Below are 20,580 nucleotides of genomic sequence, written 5' to 3' on the forward strand. Positions count from 1 at the left end.
TATAATCTGGCCTGCCAACAGTTTGAGGGACTGTGACCTGGCCCTCTGTTTAAACAGTTTGTGGACCCCTGATTTAGATCATAACATAGAATGTTTATTGGTCCTGTTAAATTTCTGTCGATTTCAGTATCCTCCCTCATTCCCTCCCTGGACTGATGGGGGCTGCCAGGGAGGGGAAGAGACAAGAGTTAAAATAACACCACCCCACCACTGTCATCCAGCTATGTACTAGAAAGAATTAGAGCACCCCACTTCCTGTGGCTAAACAGGTGCAATATTTGTTTTTCTTGCAGCAACACACTACAAAGGACAAAGAAGGTGAATTGTGCTAATCTCTGTTCCCACATGCTTAGATGGGAATACCTATCCTTCACATCTTCTGAGCATGCAGCAGAATAACACCATGTAACACCAGTATAGCTATAGTAAAACACGAGTGATCTGTAAAGTGTGAAATAGCTTTCACATTTTGCGCAAAGAAAGAAAACTAAGCTCCAAATAGTTTTTTAACCGATGTGTATGACGAAGTGATCTGCCATGTGGCCAGATGCCTGAGTATTTTTATTCTGATTTAGATATTGCCAAAACAGCCTGGGGGGGGGGGGTATTTTAAATCCTTTGTAAATTTGAAGAAGATCTACTATTATACTGACATTAGGAAACTCAGACTGGCTCCAACAAAAAAGTTCACGCTGGGTCTGAACAGCACCTCTTCTGACAATACAGTGTTTATTTTATTACACTGTGGAACAGATACTTAAAGTGACTGCTTTTGGTTGAGAGACAAACTTTGCACATTGGAGTGGTTCGCTCTGAGGAAGGTTAACAAAACATGTGCAAGATCCAATGCAATGACATCTGGCAACAATTACTAGCTTTGTTTTATGTCCCAGCAGTAGCATATGACACAACAAGGACAAAGAAGCCAATGGGAATGTTTTTCTCCCATGGCCAGTTTGCTTTCCAATGGTGGAAAAAACACATCACATTCCATGGCAAAAGATTGCTTCCCTCCCCAATTTTTTTTACATACTTTGGTGGTATTCTTTTCTACAAATACAGTCTTTTCAAGTTGGGATTGCTTGTCCCACCAGCACCACCAGAACATTATGCTCCTGATATGAGAAATAATTTCACAAGAGAATGGAAGAATAAATGGAGGAACTTAGGAAACAACTGACCTCTGCCTTTATTCTTAAAGCAATCAGACCATAAAAAAATAATTCTATTTATTTATTTGTCGTGTCAGAACAACCAGTCAAATTATATTACATTTCTAACAGAACAAAGCAAACAAGCAGATTACAAAATTTGTGAGTATGAGAGTTGATTAAATGTCCTTTGACCAGTATCTGGCCACTTGGAGTGCTTCTGGTGTTGCTGCAAGAAGGTCCTCCATGGTGCATGTGGCAGGGCTCAGGGTGCATTGCAGCAGGTGGTCAGTGGTTTGCTCCTCTCCACAATCACATGTCGAGGATTCCACTTTGTAGCCCCATTTCTGAAGATTGGCTCTGCATCTCGTGGTGCCAGAGCGCAGTCTGTTCAGTGCCTTCCAGGTCGCCCAGTCCTCTGTGTGCCCAGGAGGGAGTCTCTCATCTGGTATCAGCCATTGGTTGAGGTTCTGGGTTTGAGTCTGCCACTTTTGGACTCTCGCTTGCTGAGGTGTTCCAGTGAGTGTCTCTGTAGATCTTAGAAAACTATTTCTAGATTTAAGTCGTTGACGTGCTGGCTGATACCCAAACAGGGGATGAGCTGGAGATGTCTCTGCCTTGGTCCTTTCACTATTGGCTGCTACTTTCCGGCGGATGTCAGGTGGTGCAATACCGGCTAGACAGTGTAATTTTTCCAGTGGTGTAGGGCGCAGGCATCCCGTGATAATGCGGCATGTCTCATTAAGAGCCACATCCACTGCTTTAGTGTGGTGAGATGTGTTCCACACTGGGCATGCATACTCAGCAGCAGAGTAGCACAGCGCAAGGGCAGATGTCTTCACTGTGTCTGGTTGTGATCCCCAGGTTGTGCCAGTCAGCTTTCGTATGATATTGTTTCTAGCACCCACTTTTTGCTTGATGTTCTGACAATAATTCTGACAAAACGCAAACAGGAAATGTGGTGAAAGCTGTTGTTTGAAAAAGTATTCATGCATATATAGGGGTGATTTCTTCTCCTCCCAGCTTCCCAAGTTTAAAACTAAATTCTCAGTTGTATAGATTTATCAGTTGTCACACATGGCAGTTCTCCAAGCTTCACCCAGAAAGTGTCCCAAAAGTTGAGCACCTGCATAGTTTCTGGTTTCAGCAACATCCACAACAAACATCTGATAGAATCTGAGCAGGTTCCATGTGGAGAACAAGGGATAACAAAAGTCAACAGGTAATAATATTGACTGTTTGGGAAATCAAGATCAGTCCTTCAACCAAGCAGATGAAATGGTGGATGCCTGAGGGAAGCAGAGACTATCCCTCCCAATAGTTCTGCCTGAACTCCTGGAGTTTTTCCTTTTTGGGAGGCTGTTGTGCTTTTGTTTCATCTATGTATTTGCAAATGCACAGGTGGGGCAGACAGAAAACAAGCATGTTCACAGTCAAACTTCCTTGTTTGTTCCAAGACAACCCAAGAAGTTGTTCTGCTTGGTGGAACTTCTTAGCAGCCTACTTCTGGCCATTCCAAAGTCAAACTTTTCCCTTGCCGTGGCCACGTTCCAAAACTTACAAATATCCTATAAAACTGTGGTCCCGCCCCCAAATGGGATGCCCTTAGGGTCATAAAAATTTTCCCACTGGAAAGGGATATCTACTGACTGGCACATTTTCCACCCATAGTTCCCCTTCATACAACAATATTTGAGAAGGAGAGGGAGAAAGAACAAAGGGAACTTATAAAAGGCAACCTTGACATATCATTGGAAGACTGATGAAAAGTTTCTCACCAATTTAATTCCTGAAGTGAAGGCAAGAATACTGATAGAATCAGGAACACATTATTATGGAAATTGCTTTTTCCAACTAAACTCCTCTTGTATTGCTTTCCTAGTTAAAATTGCTACCATTCTTGCTGAAGCTGTTTTGTCCCACAGACAGTAATAGCTGGTAGCACTGAAGCTACTGGAGCAATGAATTCACAGTAAGTTTCAGCCTGAACTTTAAGTGAATTATCCCAAGTATGAAACCTATTTTACAGATAAAATTCAGCAGGAGAAGGAATGACTGCTTATCTGTAACCATGTTTCTTCAAATGGTCACCTGTGAAATCCTCACATCCCGACCCATCCTTCTCGCTATCAGTCATGTCTCGGTCTCTCTGCCATTGCACAGTGAAAGAACTGGGAACTGAGGCTACAGCCCTGCCCATGCCCTATATGCCTTCTGGGGAAGATGGGCATGGCCATAGCCTTAAAGTCATAGAGAGCTTATCAGAAGAATCCGAGCTGCTCCACATGTGCATCAATTACTACTATATCTGTGGATTTCATAGGTGACCACTCAAAGAAACATGGTCACATGTAAGCAACCATTCCTTCACCCTTATCCAGAGAGCACAGAACCCAGTCAATATCAGATCTGGACCAAACTTGGCACACAGACCCTAGATGACCAACTGTGAATACAGGCCCGGTTTGGGGGTGATTGACCTTGGATCTGGGAGTTCTCCAGAGGAGGCTGACTAAAATAATCAAGGGTCTGGAGGAAAAGGTCTATGAGGAGTGGCTTAAATAGCTGATCATGTTTAGCCTGAAGAAGAGAAGCTGAGAGGAGATTGCGATGTATAAATATGTGAGGGGAACTCATAGGGAGAATGGAGTAAGCTAGTTTTCTGCTGCCCTGGAGACTAGGATGCAGAACAATGGCTTCAAATTACAGGAAAGAAGATTCCTTCTGAACATTAGGAAGAACTTCCTAACTGTGAGAGCTGTTCAGCAGTGGAACTCTCTATCCCGGAATGTGGTGGAGGCTCCTTCTTTGGAGGCTTTTAAGCAGAGGCTTGGATGGCCATCTGTCAAGGATGCTTTGAATGCGATTTTCCTGCTTCTTGGCAGGGGGTTGGACTGGATGGCCCATAAGGTCTTTTCCAACTGAATTATTCTATAAGTTGTCTCTGGAGGGTTACAGGTACACTGGGCATCATCAAGCCTGGAAAGAAGTATTGCTATCACTTAATTATGAAAGACATTTTGGATTTTTTAAGCACATGACCTTAAGCATTTCGGAGAAATTGAAGGAATTATACATGTGAATGTCTGTGTTGAAATAATTAATCAAATAGATAAGAGAAAAGTATAAGAACAACATGTCTTTATCACCATGCACACAAAGACCAAACTGTGATTACAGGTGGGGAGAAAGAAAGGAATCCCCCCCTTTCTAAATGCAAAAGGTTCTTTTCCATATTACCTTGCACTGTAAGGAATACAGATGCCACAGTGGAGCCACCTTCATTAGAAGCCACACAGTAGTACTCTCCCGCATCTGAAACTGTTACTGCTTTGACTTCCAGGGAAAGGTTACTCAGCATTCTTATCCTGGTAGGCTCCATGAATTTCAGGTCCCTGTTGTTTCGATGCCAAGTGAGATTGTAACGCACAGTGCTCACGGTTAAGCATGTCAATAGGGCTCGGCCCCCAGGAATTACAGTAACATTATTGGGAACTTGAATGATAGGGGGAGGTTCTGCAATGGAAACAAAAATAAGCAGCCATATTATTCGCAAGATCAATACTCAAGAATGGTGAAAGAAAAGCTTCAATTAACTACTAGCTCATGTACAAAGAGGATTAATCCTCCATGAGTGGCACAGTTCTTACGGCCAGTTGAGGTATGCTACAAAGCTGGGTTCTAAGCACTTGGCTACATCAAGGTTAGAGCTACCTGAAAGCATTTCTGTTAATCAGGAAATACTCCATATACAATATGTTGTGCAGATAAGATAACTAAGGTAACTAATTCTTCACATATATGAAGAATGCTAAGGGCATTTGACCCGGTTAAGTGAGTGATTGCTCCAATTGATGGACAGTTCATTTCCTGTTGTTGGATGGCTAAGGGCATTTGACCCAGTTAAGTGAGCGATTGTTCCCTGTTCTTTGAAGGCTAAGGGCAGGGCCATAGCCAGAAAAAAAATTCGGGAGGGGTTGAAATTTTCAGGGGGGGCTTGAAAATTTCATGGGGGGAGGTTGAAACCTGCCTTCTAGCTCACGCTGAAGCAAAGAGCACAGCAGGGGGCAGAGCAGCCTTCAATAGCCTGCAGCTCCACCCTTGTCAACCACCTCCACCAAGTCTGGCCTCCTTAATGAGAGCATTCAACACACACACACCCAACTTGGTTGCTTCACTACATCGGCTATTGCTGCAAGTAATGAATATATTGTCAATATTTAAGGCCTTGCACGGTCTGGGGCTGATGTACCTGAGGGACCGCCTCACCCCCTACCAACCCCAGAGATCCCTCCGTTCTGAGGACCAAGATCTATTGGAAATTCCCAGTGTCAAGACCTTGCGTCTAACAGCAACCAGACACAGACCCTTTACAGCAGTGGCACCATCACTCTGGAATAATCTGCCACCTGAAGTCCGTGCCTTGCGGGACTTATCAGCTTTCCGCAGGGCATGTAAGACATATCTGTTTCGACAGGACTTTGATCTCTGATATTGCTGTTTTTAAATTGTTTTAAATTGTTTTTAAATTGTGTTCGATTTTAGCCTGTTCTTGTAAGCCGCTCCGAGCCCCAGGGAAGTGGCAGCATATAAATTCGAATAACAAATAAATAAATAAATATTTGCTTGAGATAGTGTTTGCAGTTCTGGAGGGACTCTTAATTTTTTGCATCTCATAGACTTAGCATGGGGATTTGGTTAACCAGTAAAAATTCCTGAGTAAACTGGGTTTTTTTTAAAAAAAATCTGAAACATTTCGGGGCGGGGGGTTGAACCCCTAACCCCCCCCCCCCTCTCGCTACAGGCCTGGCTAAGGGCATTTAACCCAGTGGCTGAACTCAAGTGGCAGTTGGGCTCCTACAGAAGTTGAGGAATCAAGAAGCCATTTTTGTTCCCTTGCTTCATGACTTAGATTGAACTAGAAAGCTGAGTGTGTGCTTGACTCCTGTAGTTAAAGTCTAGCTGCTCTGCTGGGGGCACCAGAAAGCTGTGTGTTTGTTTTGAAGGCAAGGCTAGGTACTTCAGCCACCAGTTGATTGACAGTTTGTTTCCTGTTGTTGTTGGAGGGCTAAGGACATTTGACCCAGCATTTCATGCGCCACAAGGCACGTGCAAAACCACACCTTCACTACTGCACACGTTTACAATACACACAGATAGCAAAACAATACAAAACAAACACACAAAAGGAAAATGGCCCACCCTTGTATCCTATTACCGTTACCTCCTTCTCTGCCTCTCAACTCTTGCTCCTGAGGACTGCAGTGAAGCAGTGCAGGCGTGCATATGCAATTTCTGAGAGGTAGAGGAGGTACGGTAATAGAAGGAGGTTGTTGGGGTTCAGCCTGATCCTGATCTGTGTGAACAGGATTCTCTGAGCAAGCTCTCCCTGACTCTGACAGTGTGGAATCTGTTGTTGATGCAGAGGTCAGTGGGAATGAAAACGAAACCCAACAGTTAGAAGAGAATGTTTTGGAAGTTAGCCGTGATATCTCCCCACCTGGGCTTAATAATGAGGTCCGAAGAGAACAGATAGTCAGAGATAGATTTGTTTCCCAGTCTGTACGAAGGTCACAGCGCCTTCAGCAGAAAGAGGCCCAAACAGAAAAGTCAAGGGGCGTTTCTAAGAATAGCTTCTTTGGTTTAAGAGCATCCCTGCCGGGTGCTTCTTTAGGTCAAGCAACGTTCGGGACTGTGGCTGGTCTTGGCAGAATTCCTGTGTTCCATGGCCAGTAATCCCAGAGGCTTCTGTTTCCAAGTTCATGGTTAGTAAAAGGCTAACAGACTCCTGGTTATTGTTTTGTGGCTTTTGAAGTTTTCTCAAGTTCAGAGATCCTACTGACTACTGTGTTTCTCTGTGGCTTTTTTACTCTGCATTTACTTTTCTTTTGTAACCAATTTTTCATCAATAAACAAGGATTGCTTTTCCTACAGTCCAGAGTGGTGGATTTAATCTTATGGTCTTGTTTCTTGAACTGGGATGCAACAGAGGTACGGTAATCCACAACTCCCACCATAATGAGCCCTCCTCCACTAACAATTTGCTTCTCTTTTATCTCACTTGAGCTTTTTAACCAGTTTTAATTAGTTCATCTTTTAACCATTACATGTGGCCCGCCCATTGTCACTGTGTTTGTGTTTATTGTAATTTTATATTGTTGTATATTCATTTTTTTGTAATTATGATGTTGTTTATTGTTTATTGTTCCCGTTTTCAGTTTGCGTTCGGTTGTTCTTTATTGTAATTGTTGTTCGGGCTTGGCCTCATGTAAGCCGCTCCGAGTCCCCATCTGGGAGATGGTGGCGGAGTTTATTATTATTTATTATTATTATAGGAAAATTACCATACTGAAATCAAATCTGATGTTTTTAAATTTTTATTTGGTGTAGGTTGGAAGAGGGGTAGTCTTATATGGCAAGTTAGACCACACCTGGAATATTGTGTCCAATTCTGGGCACCACAATTCAAGAGAGATATTGACAAACTGGAATGTGTCCAGAGGAGGGCAACTAAAATGATCAAGGGTTCTGAAAAACAAGCCCTATGAAGAACGACTTAAAGAGCTGGGCATGTCTAGCCTGAAGAAGAGAAGGCTGAGAGGAGATATGATAGCCATGTATAAATATGTGAGAAGAAGTCACAGGGAGGAGGGAGCAAGCTTGTTTTCTGCTTCCCTGGAGACTAGGACACGGAACAATGGCTTCAAACTACAAGAAAGGAGATTCCATCTGAACATTAGGAAGAACTTCCTGACTGTGAGAGCCGTTCAGCAGTGGAACTCTCTGCCCCAGAGTGTGGTGGAGGCTCCTTCTTTGGAAGCTTTTAAACAGAGGCTGAATGGCCATCTGTCAGGGATGCTTTGAATGCAATATTCCGGCTTCTTGGCAGGGGGTTGGACTGGATGGCCCATGAGGTCTCTTCCAACTTTACGATTCTATGATTCTAAGTAAATAATAATAATAATAATACTTTATTTATATTCCCCCTTTCTCATCCCGAAGGGGACTCAGGGCGGATCACAGTACACATACATGCCGTTTTGTATAGACAATGCACAGACAGACAGAACAGAACAAAAGGAGGTCCCATGGAAGGTTGGGCTTGAGTCCAGGGGGAGCTGTTGCTCTATACTCTATGATGAAGAGCCATCAGGATTCCTCCCTCCTTTTGGTCACCCAGTATTCTCTGATCTTCCTTCTTTATGGCATCATAAAACACCTCTCCTGCTTTTTAGCGGTACCAACTGGGAAATAGAGGGAGAAAATGTGGAAGCCGTGACAGACTTTGTATTTCTAGGTGCAAAGATTACTGCAGACGCAGACTGTGGCCAGGAAATCAGAAGACACTTACTTCTTGGGGGGAGAGCAATGTCCAGTCTCGATAAAATAGTAAAGAGTAGAGACATCAGACTGGCAACAAAGATCCGCCTAGTCAAAGCCATGGTATTCCCTGTAGTCACCTACGGATGTGAGAGCTGGACCTTAGGGAAGGCTGAGCAAAGGAAGATTGATGCTTTTGAACTGTGGTGTTGGAGGAAAGTGCTGAGAGTCCCTTGGACTGTGAGAAGATCCAACCAGTCCATCCTCCAGGAAATAAAGCCTGAATGCTCATTGGAGGGAAGGATACTAGAGACAAAGTTGAAGTACTTTGGCCACATCATGAGGAGACAGCAAAGCCTAGAGAAGACAATTATGCTGGGGAAAGTGGAAGGCAAAAGGAAGAGGGGCCGACCAAGCGCAAGATGGATGGATGGCATCCTTGAAGTGACTGGACTGACCTTGAAGGAGGTGGGGGTGGTGATGGCCGACAGGGAGCTCTGGCATGGGCTGGTCCATGAGGTCACGAAGAGTCGGAGGCGACTGAACGAATGAACAACAACAACAATTTCTCTAATCACAGCCAAAGCTGTTTTCTAATTGCTTAGGTAAACAATGAGCTAGGGCTGACAGTTGGCCGCTCACACCACCCGGGGCTTTGAACTTGCAACCTTTTGGTTGATAGATCTTATACTTGCTGATGATTTACCAGCTGTGCTCAACCTCCTGCCCAAACTCTATATTTTAACTGGTTGATAGAACTTATAATTGCCGATAATTTCCCACCTGTGCTAAACTTCCAGCCCAAACTCTATATTTTAACTGGAAAAGTTGGGGGTCATCTTATATGCCCAGTCATCTTATATGCCAGTACATACGGTATTTTATATTTCTGTGTTAACAGAATTACCGAGAATGGAAAAAAAGTCTCTGAAAGTACCAAGACTTTCCAGTTTTTATTTTAAATGCATATTCATAGAAAAAGTTTGCAATGAAACTCTTTCTTGAAATATCCTAGATTTCTATCCCACAACTTTGTATTCTTCCTCCTCACCTTTTATTATTCAGGAGTCAGAGTCAAAGTTCAGCAGCATTTCACTAGTTAAGCCATAGGTTAATTTTATTTTGTTGCTAACATTCTTCTATCCCTCATTCAATCTCTGTTGAATCTGCAGTCCTGGGAATAACTGCTGTGTTTTCTGGCAGTGGCCACATTAGTTAGTTCCAGTATAACACAAACAGCCATAGAGAGGTATATTTCATTTCCTGAAAAACTGAGTTAATTTAAACTGACATGGAGAATGGAATGAAAAGTTCTTATAAATGCCAGGAGTTTTCTCTTAATATCTTAATATTTTGGGATGTGGGAAATGTTATGTTCACCTTAGATGGCTTGGAACTGTGATCCTTACAGGTGCCTGCACAATCCATGTCCCACAAGTGAGATCAATACACTGTGTTCAGACACAAGATGGCCATGCCATCTCAAATGTGGAATGCTATACCAACTGGCACCAATGCTCATTTCATTTAGGGGTGGTTTGTCAAAGCCTCTCCATCTCATTAATTAATCCCAAATACTGGAGGCCCCCGTGGCACAATGGGTTAAACCCTTGTGCCAGCAAGACTGAAGACCTACAGGTCACAGGTTCGAATCCAGGGAGAGCACGGATGAGCTCCCTCTGTCAGCTCCAGATCCCCAAGTGGTGACATGAGGGAACCCCCCCCCCTTCACAAAGGGCCTTCTCGGTAGTGGCTCCCTGGCTTTGGAACGCCCTCCCCAAGGAGATCAGATTGGTTCTAATCTAACGATCTTCAGGAAGGAATTAAAAACATGGCTGTGGGAGCAGGCTTTTGAAAACAGCAAACCATATGTGATGGAGGTTTTTAAAGGAGTCAAATGTTAACTGGATTTTTTTTGCTATCTCCAACAAGAGTTGGTTTTGCAATTCATAGAATCATAGAATCAATAGAATCAAAGAGTTGGAAGAGACCTCATGGGCCATCCAGTCCAACCTGCCAAGAAGCAGGAATATTGCATTCAAATCACCCCTGACAGATGGCCATCCAGCCTCTGCTTAAAAGCTTCCAAAGAAGGAGCCTCCACCACACTCCGGGGCAGAGAGTTCCACTGCTGAACGGCTCTCACAGTCAGGAAGTTCTTCCTAATGTTTAGTGTATTATATGTCTAAATCATTATATGCTTTTATAATTATCAGTGATGTTCCTTTGTGTTATAATTAACATGTTTATTGTGTTTTTATTTTCTTTTATATATTATGATTTGTGTATTGTCGAAGGCTTTCATGGCCGGAATCCATGGGTTGTTGTAGGTTTTTCCGGGCTATATGGCCATGTTCTAGAGCAATTTTTCTCCTGACGTTTCACCTGCATCTATGGCAAGCATCCTCAGAGGTAATGAGGTCTGTTGGAACTAGGAAAAATGGGTTTATATATCTGTGGAATGACCAGGGTGAGACAAAGGACTTTTGTTTGCTGGGGCTAGCTGTGAATGTTTCAGCTGATCACCTTGATCTGCATTCAATGGCTTGGAAGCGCCTGGGGGGGAATCTTTTGTTGAGAGTGATTTCATGTGCCTGTTTGTTTCCCCTCTGTTGTTTTGCTGCTGTAATTTTTGAGTTTTTTAATACTGGTAGCCAGAGTCCAGGAACCTGTTGAGTTCTTCTTCTCCATGGCGCCAAATAGTGAAGGTGTCATCCACATATCTGAACCATATGGTGGGCTTTTTGGTTGCTGTTTCCAACAAGCCCTGTTTCAAACAAGCTCTGTTTCACCATTGCCTCACCACCAGCTACTTTCAGTGGGACAATGAGTTCTACGAACAGAAAGATGGAGTAGCTATGGGGAGCCCTCTCAGCCCGGTCATAGCTAATTTCTACATGGAGCACTTTGAAAAACAAGCCCTGGAAACAGCAACCAAAAAGCCCACCATATGGTTCAGATATGTGGATGACACCTTCACTATTTGGAGCCATGGAGAAGAAGAACTCAACAGGTTCCTGGACCATCTTAACAGCATCCACCCAAACATCCAATTCACCATGGAAAAGGAAAATGAAGGAAGACTGCCCTTTCTAGATGTCCTAGTCATCCGCAAACCAGATCAACAATTGGGTCACACCATTTACAGAAAACCCACACACACGGATAGATATCTACATAAAAACTCCAACCATCACCCAAGTCAAAAAAAGAAGCACAATTAAAGCCTTGGCAGACCGTGCAAAAAGAATCTGCGAACCCCACCTTCTCCAAGATGAACTGAACCACCTAAACTGGGCTCTACAGGCCAATGGATACTCCATCTCAGACACCAAAACGCAGTGCCCAGACACGCATCAAGGAACATGAAAGGCACTGCAAACTACTCCAACCAGAGAAATCAGCCATAGCAGAGCACCTGATGAACCAACCTGGACACAGCATATTATTTGAGAACACAGAAGTGCTGGACCACTCTCACAACCACCATGTCAGACTACACATTGAAATCCACAAGTATGTGGACAATTTCAACAGAAAGGAAGAAACCATGAAAATGAACAAAATCTGGCTACCAGTATTAAAAAACTCAAAAATTACAGCAGCAAAACAACAGAGGGGAAACAAACAGGCACATGAAATCACTCTCAACAAAAGATTCCCCCCCCCCCCCCCGGCGCTTCCAAGCCATTGAATGCAGATCAAGGTGATCAGCTGAAACATTCACAGCTAGCCCCAGCAAACAAAAGTCCTTTGTCTCACTCTGGTCATTCCACAGATATATAAACCCATTTTCCTAGTTCCAACAGACCTCATTACCTCTGAGGATGCTTGCCATAGATGTAGGCGAAATGTCAGGAGAAAAAATTGCCTCCAGAACATGGCCATATAGCCCGGAAAAACCTACAACAACCCATTATGATTTGTGTTTTGATTTTCTGTTCTGAATTAACTTTTCCTCATTTGATTATGTGACTAATAATTTATACTGTTTTCTTTGTTGTAAGCCATCTTGTGTCCCCATGAGGAGAGAGGGCAGAATATTTTAAAAGTTTTATTATTATCTTTATTATATTATCCTTTTTTGCCTACTGCTAGGCAAATGTTTTGTGTGCCTTTGTAAGAAGGTAGTGATGGGTATAGTTCCTGGAATCTCAAGTAGAAATATAAGCAGTTTATAAACAGTATAAACATGTTAACATTTTATGTACCACTACAGAAGCTAATATTTAAACTGTATGTTGTTGTTGTTGTTGTTCATTCGTTCAGTCGCCTCCGACTCTTCATGACCTCATGGACCAGCCCACGCCAGAGCTCCCTGTCAGCCGTCACCACCCCCAGCTCCTTCAAGGTCAGTCCAGTCACTTCAAGGATGCCATCCATCCATCTTGCCCTTGGTCGGCCCCTCTTCCTTTTGCCTTCCACTTTCCCCAGCATAACTGTCTTCTCTAGGCTTTCCTGTCTCCTCATGATGTGGCCAAAGTACTTCAACTTTGTCTCTAGTATCCTTCCCTCCAATGAGCAGTCGGGCTTTATTTCCTGGAGGATGGACTGGTTGGATCTTCTCGCAGTCCAAGGCACTCTCAGAACTTTCCTCCAACACCACAGCTCAAAAGCATCGATCTTCCTTCGCTCAGCCTTCCCTAAGGTCCAGCTCTCACATCCGTAGGTTACTACAGGGAATACCATGGCTTTGACTAGGCGGATCTTTGTTGCCAGTCTGATGTCTCTACTCTTTACTATTTTATCGAGACTGGACATTGCTCTCCTCCTGTATAGAGTGGCTTATTTAATACTACTTCAGAGGAATCAAAATACTTAATGAAGACAACAATTACATCATTTTAACTTTGGCAGCAGAATGCTGATTAAATTACTCCCTGGATAATAAAAAGGAATGTAAATACTTCCTTGTGTGGAATCAGAGCATCCCATTGCCAACAGTCCCTTGTAAGTCTCTTTTGCCCTGGAAGAGAAAGACCAAGTACAGAATCTACCTGTATGGGATCATGCTTCCTTCACTTCTACCAGATCACATCTCCAAAGTCTACACATGACTCTAATCCTGAATTTGGAATTATGCAAATGGGAGAATACTAAATCTTTCCTCAGGTTACCCACAGATAGATTTATAGTTATAAAAACTAAACTAAGTAAACCTGATGATGGCACTTAAATCTTTCAGGACACTTTTGATTTATAAGTCCACATTTATCTTTCTATAAAGGCTTTCCGTAAAGTCTTTTACTTCAACATTCTTTCAAGACATTTATAGACATGTGAATAGTTGGCAATCCAGAGGTCAAGAAGGCAAGACAGAAGGACATGCAGAGGAGAAGAGAAATATACTTACAAATATGCATGAAGAGAGTGGGAAAGGAAGAATTGGAACTCAGAAGACCTCACAACCTCTGAGGAAGCTTGCCATAGATGCAGGCGAAACGTCAGGAGAAATGCCTCTAGAACATGGCTCTATAGCCCGAAAAAACCCACAAGAACCTAGTGATTCCAGCCATGAAAGCCTTCGACAATACATTTATAGACAGTTTAACCATATGTTAAACTCCTGCTTTTCAGCTGACCTTGGCTTTTTTTTTTGTTGAAATACACATGTAGGTGTTTTTTAAATGTTTTTAAAACATTTTAAAGTCATACTAATGACAAAAGTCATACTAATGACAAAACTTCTTCCACTATTAGAACCAGAAGGAGGAGGAGGGGCAAGAGGAGGAGGATTTCCTTAACACATGAATCCCCTGATCCATGGATCCATGATCCTTCAAAACTTGGTCCAGAGAGGAGGAAAACCCAAGCTGGGATATTTTTGACCCTGCAAAGGACTACAAGGGAGAGTGAAAGTAAAAAGTAAAAACACTGGATTCACCTTTTTATCAATCAAGTCATCACATTATATCCAATATAGGACCATGAAGATATCACACCTATATTTGCTTTCAGATAATTCCATTCTGTTCCTTTCTTATTTATATTCATGACCACTCAATTCATTTGGTGTTATACTGGGGATAAATAGCTTTCATCACCATATACTACCCAAAACCGAATGAAGAAGCTGCACCATTGAAAACAATAATTGTGCCTTCACACAGTCAGTTGTGCCTTCCAACCAGTCAGACAGGTTCATTGATTCTCAAACAGGGAAATTAAACTAAAATGTAATGATCAGAAGGAATCTGTCCATTTCAGTCAAATAGGAGTGAAAGAAAACAGTAAATGGTACTAACCTGACACATCCAAAAACGTCTGTGCTTGCCCAGTTCCTGCACTGCTGCTAGCAATGCATTCATAGTAACCCTCATCAGATAGAGATACCTTGATAATTTCCCAGTTCACAATAGCAGATTCTCTGAAATTAAGACCAAAAAAAAATAGATTTGGACAGCAGTTTCATCCTAAATCAAGAGACACTACTACAATGTGGAAGTTGTTCAGTTCTTTTGAAACACAGATGTAACAACAGGTTCTTCATTCAATGGGAGAAAAGCCAAGGTAAATCTCATTAGCTAAGATGAAACTCTCAGTCAGTAACCCTTAACTTGAAAATTACTTTGTGAAGTCATCAACCTACAATGTGATGTGGCGGCAAAAAAAGCCAATGGGATTTTGGCCTGCATCAATAGGAGCATAGTGTCTAGATCTAGGGAAGTAATGCTACCCCTCTATTCCGCTTTGGTTAGACCACACCTGGAATATTGTGTCCAATTCTGGGCACCACAATTCAAGAGAGATATTGACAAGCTGGAATGTGTCCAGAGGAGGGCGACTCAAATGATCAAGGGTCTGGAGAACAAGCCCTATGAGGAGCGGCTTAGGGAACTGGGCATGTTTAGCCTGAAGAAGAGAAGGCTGAGAGGAGATATGATAGCCATGTATAAATATGTGAGAGGAAGCCACAGGGAGGAAGGAGCAAGCTTGTTTTCTGCTTCCTTGGAGACTAGGACGCGGAACAATGGCTTCAAACTACAAGAAAGGAGATTCCATCTGAACATGAGGAAGAACTTTCTGACTGTGAGAGCCGTTCAGCAGTGGAACTCACTGCCCCGGAGTGTGGTGGAGGCTCCTTCTTTGGAAGCTTTTAAGCAGAGGCTGGATGGCCATCTGTCAGGGGTGATTTGAATGCAATATTCCTGCTTCTTGGCAGGAGGTTGGACTGGATGGCCCATGAGGTCTCTTCCAACTCTTTGATTCTATGATTCTATGATTCTACTCTACTCTGTTCTATAATCATATAACAAAATATGGGAGGAAATTAATTTTTAAAAAAGAATAAGATATTTGATAATGTTTGAGACAGAATTACAAAACAAATGAAATATTGGCTACAGTGACTTTATAGAATTTCATTAGAAGATCTCTGAAATACACAGTCACCAATTAACAGGGAAGGATTGTTAAATTAAGTTCAATTATTCAATGAATTTTTATCATATATAAGAGAAGCACTGAGAATGTGTGGTCCTCCAAAGTTTGTTGGATGGCAAACCTCCACCAGTCTTCGATACCACAGCATATCATAGATAAAGAACCATGAGAAACAAAGTTCAGCAAAATATGGAAGATCACATGTTTTGCATCCTTAATATTGGTTTTCATCCTGATAAAATTAGTCCCTCTGATAAAAGATTGACTGGAACCATACATTTTACTTAACTGCATTTTCTATTAATTGAATGTATGATACAGAAGCAACTGTGATTTTTCTAAGTGTTTCGATATATCTTGCTATTTTAATATTATGATTTTGAAAATGAGGAAAGGCCCTTAAATTTATCCTCAGATAACGTTTTTTAAAAAAACTGTAAAAACTATTGATTTATTTTGTACCTTTTGCTTGTCCTAACCAAGATATCAACACAAGATAGATTTGGAATTGGTGTTGAAATGTTTCTTTTTTGTTTTATGGTTAACACATCTTCTCCTGCAATTGCTGGAAGTAGTTGGTAGATTTATTTGTCGTGTCAGAAAAACCAGTCAAATTATATTACTTTCTAACAGAACAAAGCAAACAAGCAGATTACAAAATTTGTGAGTATGAGAGTTGATTAAATGTCCTTTGACCAGTATCTGGCCACTTGGAGTGCCTCTGGTGTTGCTGCAAGAAGGTCCTCCCTTGTGCATGTGGCAGGGCTCAGGGTGCATTGCAGCAGGTGGTCAGTGGTTTGCTCCTCTCCACACTCGCATGTCGAGGATTCTACTTTGTAGCCCCATTTCTGAAGGTTGGCTCTGCATCTCGTGGTGCCAGAGCGCAGTCTGTTCAGTGCCTTCCAGGTCGCCCAGTCCTCTGTGTGCCCAGGGGGGAGTCTCTCATTGGGTATCAGCCATTGGTTGAGGTTCTGGGTTTGAGCCTGCCACTTTTGGACTCTCGCAGGCTGAGGTGGTAGATAGGAAACTGTTATACTTGAGAAAGACGACTTTCTTGCATTGTACATTGGGACTTTTTTCCCTGCAAGCTTACTCCCTTCAAAATAAGGGGAAATAACCTAATTTGTCTCCAACTGACAAGGTTTATATGTTTCAATGCCTGAATTTGTCTCCAGATTTGACAATACATAAAAATCCCCTAGAGATGTTTCTGACATAGTGGACTGAGACTCAGATTGGATAGGGGCAAAGGCAATTCTCAGAGGGGACTCCTTTGTAACTTGAAATAGAGAAGCCAGGCCTTCCTGTTTCTTATTTACTGTCATTGTTCACAGTCAATACACTGCCATGGGAAAAGAGATGCTCTTGTTTTTCATCTTCAAACACTTCCTGTACAGCATCCCAAAGCATTACTTTTCTTTTTCTTGCATGCTATCGTTACCATCTTTGACTGTTAAAAAAAATCCTATGAGCATCAAAGGCCAGCCTCTTCAATTTTGGATGTTCTAGGTATCACAATAAAGTCAAAGTTGAATGTATGTTTTTGATGTGTGTTTGTTTTGTAATTAGTCAACAGAAGATAAACACTGGATTAATTTGCAAATCTGGTTGCTAAGACATGTATCGCTGAATAAATGCCACTGTAGAAAGAAAAATGGGTTAATCAAAGGGGAAAAAAATATATTTTCCTTAATGTTTGATTTGGTTATCCATCTCAGCTGAAATATACCAAGCACATAAAGTAGGCAGGAACACTAAATTCCTATCTGAGTTTTACTATCACATAATGCACTCTCAAGATTGTTATCTTGCTATCTTTCCTATCATTCCTATGGACCGAAAAGGAAAACACTACAATAAGATGATGAATTGTCACTTACTTGAAAAACTGTTCCATACCCAGTATAATTCCATTCCTGCTAAAATACATGGTAAAAGGTATGAGGCTGGATATTTGGCAAGGAATGTGGCCTGGCTTCATATAATATCCTGGGGTTTTCTCAGGCATGCTCACTTTTGGAGCATCTAAAATACAAACAAAACAAAGATAAACAAGTAGCTCAATGGACTGTAACCAAAATAAAAATGCAGAGTCAGGCCCGTAGCCAGGATTTCGTTTTGGGGGGGGGGGGCTAAAAAAATTTCAGGGTGGGTTTCGGGGGGGCTGAGTCTGAGTGAAAGAGGATCTACCCTAGAAAACCTTTGTATCATTACCCCAATACCCCCATGCATATGGGATATATTGAGTATGGTGATCAGATCATGATATGAATAAACATAACAGTTTAAATAATGCACCAGTAAGGCCTTTTTGCGAACCACCATGAGAATTTCGGAGGGGGGGCTGAAGCCCCTCAAGCCCCTCCCCCGGCTACATGCCTGTGCAGAGTAGGACATGCCTTTTTTGTGAACATGAAAATGTAACAAAAGTAGTGCAAATATGGTACATGCTATTACATACTTCCACAACTATTAATCAGGTACAAAACATACCCTCTAATTTTGATAACTTTGTGGATATTAAAGAATTCTTAAATAGTTCATGTCACCTTTGTATCATTAGAATAAAAATAGTGATAAATGTAACATAACTGAGAAGTAACTCTCCTAAATCATCATTCCTAAATAGAAGAACAACAATTTTGGGGAAAGAATTACCAGGAACAATATTTGAAAAAGAAACACTGGAAACTCTCTGAAAGAGGTAATCATGTTTGCCATAGCCAGTTATTTTAAGAAAGAAGGCTTCATTTGGTGGAATAAACTCAGTAATGTTCCAGATTCCATAAGGTTTTCGCTCAGGAAAGTATTTCACAGGAACAGTCTTTAGAAGTTCTCCACTGATACTGAGCAATTCTAGACGATCCACTCTGGCAGGGGGATTGATCCCTGTAGTGTTCAGCAGAATATAGGTAGGTATCCCTATTAATAAAATACAAATCAAAATTTACAAAGATGTAAAGCTGGACCTTGGCAATCAAATGAGAGTTCACAAGCATGGTTGTCCCACTGAAACTGTATTATACATTTTGGTTCTTTCATGCAGAAAAATGATAATGTAGCACTCCATCAACTTATTCCTAATCAATACTAGATAAGAAACCATAATCCATCCATAATTCAGAAAAACCTCAGTATACACAATGGTGAACACATCAATATTTTCTCTCAATGGGAAACAGCAAGGCGTATTTACATGGGATTCTGCAATTATATTTTTAATGAACCCTTCTGAAATGATACTCTGAGAAAGATACTAGGGCTGGGCAAGCACGGAAACATTTGTTTCTAAACTCGATTCGTTTTTTGGGGGGTTTTGCATTTTGATATTTAAAAGAATTCCGAATTTTTTCTTTAAAAAAGTTCAATATTTACGAAATTTCGTAAAATTACGAAACAATACGAAACGAATACGAATCAATTCGTTAATGGCGGACGTGACCGCGCAATACGCTAAAAAACCATATGGGGACAGGGGGAACTTCTGAAGCTTCCCTCTCCCTCTGTTGTTGACTGTTGGTGTGATATTTATAATTTTTTTTCACTGATTAAACAAACAACAGCTATAAAACTTGCCCCAGACATGCGGAAATAATAACGAAATGATTTCGAAACAAATACGAAACGAATACGAAACGAATACGAAGCAATTACTAAACGAATTGAACCGTTTCGTTTTTTAGATGCTCCTGAATGGTTCGTTACCGCTTTGTAACAAAAAAAATAACGAATTTTTAACGAATTACAAAATTACGAAACGAAACTGCCCAGCCCTAAAAGATACATTTAAAAGTTAAGAGAGATACCAATTAATATGCAAGGCTGAGAAAATATCTATGTTTCATAGTCAGGACCCTTTTGAATTACAAAATTATCACACCACGATTCCACAAATTCTAAGATCCCTCCCTAAAATGGAAACCCCCAGGATTCTGTGAGAGGGAACAATGTCAGTTAAAGTGGTATCACTGTGCTATAATTGCGCAACATGAAAGGGTCAAAAATATGTGCAACATTACACAGAAGGTTTTGCTTAAGATTCTTTTAAGTTGTTGAAGCACAAAGGAACTCCAAACTCTTTGAAATAACTAGGACCAGAAGTTGGAAAAAATATTTGAATGACAGCTTCCAGGAACCATCTGTCTAGGAAATTCTGAGAGATGTAATCCAAAAAGGAAAAAAAATCAAGTTCTGCTGGTACCAAGTATTAATTAGCAGAAATTAAGAGGTAGTTTGCCATGTAGGTAGTCTTTTAAACAGGGGGAACCATTCGATAAATTAAACTAGAGAGTGACATTTTTTAAAGTTAGAGATTATTCAGATAGAAACTATAATAGTAACTAACCTTGCACCGGCCTGCTGGAAGTCATTTTGAAGTCTAGTGTCAGCTTTCTGGAAAAACCAGCCCTGAAATCTATAGTACTGAGCCCGGTGATACGAACAGAATGTCGCCCACTGCTTGATGTCTGAAAAATATTGAAGCATATTGTATGTGTGTGTGTGATTATATGTACCCAAACTTGTCAAAATGAATGTATGCAGCCTGTAGTCTGCAAGACTGTTAATGAAAACATTGTACCTATAAAATATGGTTTCCCCATATCAGAAACAGACAGTTTATTTTTCATTCTTTTCATACATCCTACAATTAAGGAGCATCCTGAACCCCACCAACGACAGAATTGGGGCAAACTTCCCACACAGAACCCTCATGACCAACAGAAAA

General features: G+C 41.5%; 1 protein-coding gene across 2 annotated transcripts in view; it reads right to left on the minus strand.

The window, feature by feature from the left end:
• The window catches only part of HMCN1 (hemicentin 1), a 379,978-nt gene that overhangs the window by 263,372 nt on the left and 96,026 nt on the right, over window positions 1-20,580 (minus strand). For both annotated transcript variants that reach the window (XM_067467610.1, XM_060774510.2), the window contains exons 7-11: window positions 20,200-20,320; window positions 18,513-18,776; window positions 17,735-17,879; window positions 14,717-14,838; window positions 4,392-4,667 (exon numbers count right to left, since the gene is read on the minus strand). In XM_067467610.1, coding sequence (XP_067323711.1) covers window positions 4,392-4,667; window positions 14,717-14,838; window positions 17,735-17,879; window positions 18,513-18,776; window positions 20,200-20,320 — 928 coding nt within the window. The remainder of the gene's footprint in view (window positions 1-4,391; window positions 4,668-14,716; window positions 14,839-17,734; window positions 17,880-18,512; window positions 18,777-20,199; window positions 20,321-20,580) is intronic.

This window comes from Anolis sagrei, chromosome 4 (genome assembly GCF_037176765.1).
Source record: "Anolis sagrei isolate rAnoSag1 chromosome 4, rAnoSag1.mat, whole genome shotgun sequence".
Classification (NCBI taxonomy): Eukaryota; Metazoa; Chordata; class Lepidosauria; order Squamata; family Dactyloidae; genus Anolis; species Anolis sagrei.